The 7,500-nt window shown below is 37.4% G+C and overlaps 1 protein-coding gene across 3 annotated transcripts in view; it reads right to left on the bottom strand.

Moving 5' to 3' along the window:
• LOC138000071 (uncharacterized) overlaps positions 1–7,500 on the bottom strand; it is a 38,511-nt gene that overhangs the window by 20,041 nt on the left and 10,970 nt on the right. For all 3 annotated transcript variants that reach the window (XM_068846220.1, XM_068846219.1, XM_068846222.1), the window contains exons 5-7: positions 4,750–5,061; positions 2,652–2,795; positions 2,170–2,463 (exon numbers count right to left, since the gene is read on the bottom strand). In XM_068846220.1, coding sequence (XP_068702321.1) covers positions 2,170–2,463; positions 2,652–2,795; positions 4,750–5,061 — 750 coding nt within the window. The remainder of the gene's footprint in view (positions 1–2,169; positions 2,464–2,651; positions 2,796–4,749; positions 5,062–7,500) is intronic.

Below are 7,500 nucleotides of genomic sequence, written 5' to 3'. Positions count from 1 at the left end.
CTAATTCGTAACCATTGTCTCTGTTTAACGCCGGTTTCGTAAGTTTAATTTGAATAGCTTCTTTTATCCTGCGTTTGAAGGTGTTAACTTCGGTTGATAGTACTTTTTTCTTATTTGGGTTCACCGAGTGGCCCTCCAGGCGACAATGCTCGTGAATAGCTGATGAACTTCTTGATTGGTGTTCTTTTACCCTGATTTCCAGAGAGCGGGCCGTTTCGCCAACGTACTCCTTCTTACACTTCTCACAATGGATCTGGTACACAGTACCGCATTTCTTGAGATTGACAGTTGTGTCCTTGACACGTACCAATTGTGATCTTAGAGAATTGACGGGTTTATGAATAAGTGTAACCTCATGTGACTTGAAAGCTCTTTGCAGGCGTTCCGAGATTCCTTTGATGTATGGCGTTGATGCATAGATTTTCTTCTCGTTTTGAGGCTCTTCGGTATCCTCTGTTGTAGATTTTGGATGTGGTATTGTTAGCATCCATTCTGGATAGTTATTCATTTTTAGAGCTTGCTTGACGTGCTGTGTTTCTCTAGTTCTGTCATCGTTTTCCGTAACCAAGGTCTGAGCTCTCAACATCAGGGTGTTAACCACAGCTCTTTTGTGTTGTAGATGATGATTTGATTGGAAGTTTAGGTACTGGTCCGTGTGCGTAGGTTTGCGGTACACGGAGATCTTGGTAGAACCATCTTGGTTAATACTCACACAGGTATCAAGGAAAAGATTCAAGATCTCCGTGTACCGCAAACCTACGCACACGGACCAGTACCTAAACTTCCAATCAAATCATCATCTACAACACAAAAGAGCTGTGGTTAACACCCTGATGTTGAGAGCTCAGACCTTGGTTACGGAAAACGATGACAGAACTAGAGAAACACAGCACGTCAAGCAAGCTCTAAAAATGAATAACTATCCAGAATGGATGCTAACAATACCACATCCAAAATCTACAACAGAGGATACCGAAGAGCCTCAAAACGAGAAGAAAATCTATGCATCAACGCCATACATCAAAGGAATCTCGGAACGCCTGCAAAGAGCTTTCAAGTCACATGAGGTTACACTTATTCATAAACCCGTCAATTCTCTAAGATCACAATTGGTACGTGTCAAGGACACAACTGTCAATCTCAAGAAATGCGGTACTGTGTACCAGATCCATTGTGAGAAGTGTAAGAAGGAGTACGTTGGCGAAACGGCCCGCTCTCTGGAAATCAGGGTAAAAGAACACCAATCAAGAAGTTCATCAGCTATTCACGAGCATTGTCGCCTGGAGGGCCACTCGGTGAACCCAAATAAGAAAAAAGTACTATCAACCGAAGTTAACACCTTCAAACGCAGGATAAAAGAAGCTATTCAAATTAAACTTACGAAACCGGCGTTAAACAGAGACAATGGTTACGAATTAGCAGCCATCTATGACACAATTCTAACCCCCAAGAGGCGTTAAAAAACCTTTTTAAAATTCATCTTTTTAACATTCACATCATTGACTGATGAAGTCCGGTTGAAAACGGACGAAATATTTCATAAGTTTTAACTTTTAGCTCCGAGTTTGTAAAACTTTTTTAACTTTTATTATGCTTCCGGAGCAGGAAACAAATGTTTTTAATTGCATACATTTTTTGTTCATATGTAATGTAATGAATTTTGAAACTGATTAAATTAATTAATGTCACAAACAACAGTCCTTCTCAGGTATACTCTAGATATCTCTGGATGATCTTACCTCATTAAATTTTAACCAACAATTAAATTAATGAAATCAATCCTTGTAATGAAAGTGCCAATAACAATAATAATAATAATGTGACCGTTAGTATACATTCTTTATAATAATTTTCCATTCCCATTTCCACCTTCTTTTGATGTCCATCATCAGTCAGATGTTCCAACACAGACATGATGTCATTCTCTCATTCTATAAGATACCTCACCAAACCACGGTAACAATTCGGGCTCGTTCCTTTTATTCTACAGGTAGCTAGTTGATTGCCTGCACTTACATGTATGGAAAGAGCAGAAAATTTGTAATAGAAACAATACTATTAATAGTAGTAGTAGTAATAATAATAATAATAATAATAATAATAATAATGACAATTTTACAAATATCAAACAAAAGTATGAAAAAAAAGACAAACAGCATTTTTTCAAACCTCCTGCTTTTGAAAGGATTACTTCCTTCTGCTCAATAACTTGATCCATAGTATTAATAGCCCTGCATTCAAATTTCAAAACGTTTCCAACAGTCAGTGAAGAGACATTCACGGTGAACATCTGCCCATTCTGAGAGATAAGATAATTTTCTGGCTTAACTTCAGCAGGACTGTGGTCATGTTGCCTTCCACTAAAGAGAAGTACTGGAACAGCTGGATCACTCAGGCGACAATCCAATTTGAAAGGTTGATGTACTAAAAGAACATGCTGGTAGTGGAGGTCAATAATCCAAACTATAAGTTTTAAACAAATCAAATGCAACATATTTTAATATCTTGGAAGATTTGGCTTTGTGATTAAATTATGCACTGTGGACTTTCCATTATACATAGTTCGGTATTGATATCTAGTGGTTTGTAATAATGCTGAGAAGAAGTTTAATCATTCTGTTAATCATTCTTTGTCAGTAATTATTACTTACAAAGGTTTAACTTGCATTTCCTTTCATCTTGGTACCAAATTTTCCCACCAGGACAGAATTTCTTAACAGCTGTTCCCTTTATGCACACAAAGTAGCCATGAACATCTGCTGGATCTGCAAACGTTCCATTTGCAATATGACATTCTGGAATAAAAAGAAGCTTGTAAACTGTAGAACAATACACATTATTATCCAACTATATCAGTTATTGTACAGAAAACGCAAAAACCGAGTACAAATATTCCACCATATTGTACAGTTACAGTAGTTATGGTACACTTGGTTACTGTACAGTGAGTACAGTGAGTAGAGAACCAGTTTGACTAGTTTAGGTGCTAATATTGACATATGCATCATGTTCTCTGTTGTTTACATGTATTTGAAGAAATGTTGAGAGATGCCTTTAAGAGATTTCTGCCTTTGATAACCAAAAATTTCCAGTCTCTATTTCAGAATTGTGCGGTGAATATCTTAAACAATTAGGGTACAGTTGGAGAAATCATTTTTCATTTCATCTGGAATTGCTTACATTATAATTCACTTGTCACCAAATGAAGAACCAGTCTGTTCCACTGCGTTCGTTATACCCAAGATGATAATTATGTGGATTTTGAATAAATTATTTAGGCCGAACTTGGCTTTATATTTTTGACCCATGCATAAGTAGGAGGCGATTTTTGGAGCTTATTTTGAGGTCATAAAAGGATGACTTATACACGGGTAAATACGGTATAGTGAACGCTGTGCCTACATTTCAAATGGTTGACAAAATCTTATCCTTTGTTGTGTTCTCCTTTGCACCGTTTACCTCACTAACCTGCATGGTTGAATTACCCACACTTCTAGCCTGAAGTGGTGGTTGGTGTTAAAGATATTTCTTCAAGTTAAAGTGCCCCTGTGATCAAAAAAACCACTTCCTTTTTTCCTTCAGATTTTGAAAGTGTGTTTGCTTAACACCTGACTGTCAAAATTTTGAGCTTTGATTTTTATGCAAAGGCCGTTTACTTTGAGTGTAAGTTTTGGCTTTCACGGTCCGCCATTACTCACGTTCAAAACTGACCGATTGGACCTCAGAGGGTTGGATCCAGGGAAAAGTGACGTCAGAGGCTCACTAGCTTAAAATTTCCGTGTGTGAACGCAGCTTATTATATATGCAAAGCGTGAGTTTAAAAGTCTGAAAGCCCAAAACCCCCGTGCTGCATATTAATTATGCGGCGTACACACGTATTGCATTCTTAAACTAGTGAGCCTATGACGTCATTTTCTCCTCAATCCAGCTCTCTCAAGAACGTAATGTTAGTAATGGCGGACCATTAAATAGGAAAATTACAGTTAAAATAAAGAGGTGTCTTTTTGAAATCAAGGCTTAAAACGTGGGTCACTTAGTGTTTTGTTAACATAGTTTTGAAATCCAAAGAAAAATATGAATTGATTTTTTGGTCACAGGGGCACTTTAAGCTCATTTTTGCATTCATAATTAGAAGAATGCAATTTTTCTAATCTTGGGTATCCTGTCCATAATGTGACCATAAGCAAATTTTTCATTTGTCTGCTTTTTTAGCACCATCTTGGACTGCGTCATGCACGTACATGCATTGATACGTCATATGAGCAAATGAGGATCGTGTACCTCATTACTATTTTTAAGCAAGCGACTGCGTCTCGGGTTGGCATAACTTTCTCGATTTCTCCCAACTCCCCCTCATGTTTAGATGAGGCTATGGAAACAGAAAAAAGTCCTCTATTGCTTTGTAAAATATTTCTCAAGGATAATTCAACAAATAAAGGAAAATGCTGGTTTTTTTGTCTTGATTGAAACAGATTTTCTTGATACATGCTCATACTTCCTACCAGCCAATCAAAACACGCGCCTGACTACATAACCAATTGAAATTTGTGTGATGTCACAGCCATGTTTCCATACTCTCATCTAAACATAGCTATTGACCAATGAGAATGCAAATATTCTCCTAATTATTTTATAATTATTCCTATAAGATTGTTTCTTTCCCTTCCCTTCTCCTTTGCCTCCAAAGCAACTGGACGCTCTTCAATAATCCGAGATTACTACTAGTCTGAGTGATAACTCCAATCTTACCTTTGACAAGCAAAGAAGCAGTTATTTTGTCAGAGTATCCTGGGCTAACTGAAGTTCTCACAACACAAGTGTAATTTGCACTTTGTGCTCTTGAAGCCTTTCGTATCATGAGGATGCTTTCACTGAATGAAACTCCTTTGATGGTCTTGACAGGTTTGCTTAAAGTTTGGCTGCTTGAGATGAGTTGTCCATTTTTCAGCCACTGGAATGAAATGACACTACCAGGAGTATGGCAAGAAAAATTAAAGTCCTCTCCAAGGAGGACTTCTTTAACAACTGGATATACTTGAGCCTGAGGCATCTTCTGATCACCTGTTAAAAAAATAGTCCTCGGTTAAAACTGCCTAGTGTTAAAACAACAGCTACATGTACTGCCAGTTGTTACCAGGTGTTATTAATGGTGGAGACTGCTTAATAATGGGCCGCATAGATCAAACCAAGACACTGGGAAATCTTACTACTTGTCCTACTCTTTCAAAGCAGTGTGCCCCTAATCAATAAATAATTTAATTTAATCCTCTCCATCCATTAGTTTTGTGAGATCTCTCCTGCCAAGTAATTTGTTTTTGGCGAAGTTTATAAATAAATAAAATAAATATATATCACATAGGATTTATCCATTGACTCCTGGGAGTGAGACTTAACAGAATTCACTCTGTCTAATGCCAGACAATTTTATTCATCAACTAAGGGTTTCCTAGGATGCCTGAGGGGTCAATGGGTTAACCAGTCCATTATATTTACTAGTGCTCCTTTTGTGAGCCTGACCTCTGGACAAGTTAGAGATTATTTTATAGTATGTAGAGTGTGCGTTAGTTAAGCAGAGTAATGCACTGTTGTAATAAGGTAAAGTCTTTAAAACAAAATAAAAAGTAATCTAACCTAGAACCTCTGAATCCTCTAAACAATGAGCTACAAGAATTTGCAGTGAGCAGGGCTTGACCTTGGCGGTAGGCAACCAGCCAAGTACTAGTAGATTTTCAGTTTTGGTTGGTGGACTTACCTCACTTAGTAGCCATGTTGACTACTGAAATGCTGAAGGCAAATATTATCTCCCCTTTCAAAATCTAGTGACATTTTCACTACTCACAATTGATGGAGCATTATTGTTAAAAAAAGAAGACAAAAAAACAGTAAAAAACGGGAATCAATAAAGCTTTGTTCGCATTGATTTTTGAAGCCTTTACTCGGCTAAAGAGACTGGATCCACATCCTCCCATCACGCAGTTCGATTGCAAACGAAGCTGTCCACCATATTGCTTCTAGTTACACGTGTTCACTTTTCAAATGGACATCAGAGGTTTCTTTTCTTCAAAGAACAGTTTTAAAAGGAAAGGTGATGATTAATTTTTAAAAAGGAAAATTGTGGAAGTGGAAAGTGCGGTGTGAAGTTGGACAAAGGAGTTTCCTTGGAGAAGAATAAGGCCAAGGTTAATGGACTATTTTATTACAAAATGTTCTCAAATGTGGCATATTAATGTACACGTAAGTAAAAGTGTGTGTGTGCAGTTTGAAGAACATTGTAGAGTTATTTTATTACTTGAAAGCACAAAAGGAGCTCATTGCCTAGTGATAATTACCATTTCACTAGCCATAAGCCTACTGTTAAAAAAAGTTAAGGTCAAGCCCTGGTGAGGTAAATTATTGTTCATCAAGTTAATTTTATATATTATTTTGTAATTTTTGTAATGTTTGAGAAATGAGCAGCAGAAGTTTATCAGGTTTAAAAACACGAGGCATAGCTAAGTGTTTTAAAACCTGATAAAACATGTGCTGTGAGTTTTTTGAATGGCTTCAAAAACATCCAGCAAAGCCTGTCCCTCTGGATTCTGAACAAAGGTTCAAATTGAGAAAGGAGAACATAAGCATACAAGGAAAAAAAGCTACATCATATGCAGTGACTTTACATCTGACAAAACACGTCCCACATACTAATAACGAGGAGGTTTTACCGACACAAAGTCACTGCACATGATGTATTATTGACCAATGGCCTATGAGTCCTTACAATCACTTTCACATTACTTTACCACACGCCACATGGCGATGTTCGTTGGGAAATTGGATACGAGGTTACGAAGTAGCCAATTACATGGCGAATTAGACAAACAAATCGCAAACGTTGAAGTGAACTTCACAACTTCACCAAATGAGCCATTTGCCGTCCAAGGTCGTGACATCATAAACAAGGGGTTTGAAGATTCAACACCACTCAAAATAGCGCTGTAATTAAAATTTCCCGAGAAAGACAAATATAAATGTTTTCGATCGGTTTGTACGTACAGGCAGTTGGCAAGAACAGACTACAGCATTGAAGAACATTACTACAGTTAATTGTTTTTTACACAAAGTTTTGTAAGCGCAAGAGGCCAAGCATGAAGCGGAGGAAATAAAATAACTTAAAGCAAATCGAAAACAATGTTGTTTACTCCCTTCAAGCCATCCAAAGCTTCTATAAGTCATGTACCGACAAGGGATTTGGGCCACAATACTCCACATTTTGACCCTCTGATCCAATTTTATCTGCAGATGACTTGGAGTACCTTCATTTGTAATGTTTGTTTCATAAGGTGAGCAGAAGCACTATCCAGTTCTCCACAGAAATAACATCAATTTCACTGAGGCATCACAGTGACTTTCAAGCAAAGATCTCCACCTGTCTTTTTCCTGAACAGACTTAACTGATTAGAGTGTAATGTGAAGTGCTAAGTATCTACCTCATATGAACCATGTGAGCATTAGCCCTAATGA

Source organism: Montipora foliosa, chromosome 4 (assembly GCF_036669935.1).
Source record: "Montipora foliosa isolate CH-2021 chromosome 4, ASM3666993v2, whole genome shotgun sequence".
NCBI lineage: Eukaryota > Metazoa > Cnidaria > Anthozoa > Scleractinia > Acroporidae > Montipora > Montipora foliosa.
The sequence above is the reverse complement of the archived record's forward strand: the minus strand, read 5'-3'. Positions and strand labels throughout refer to the sequence as shown.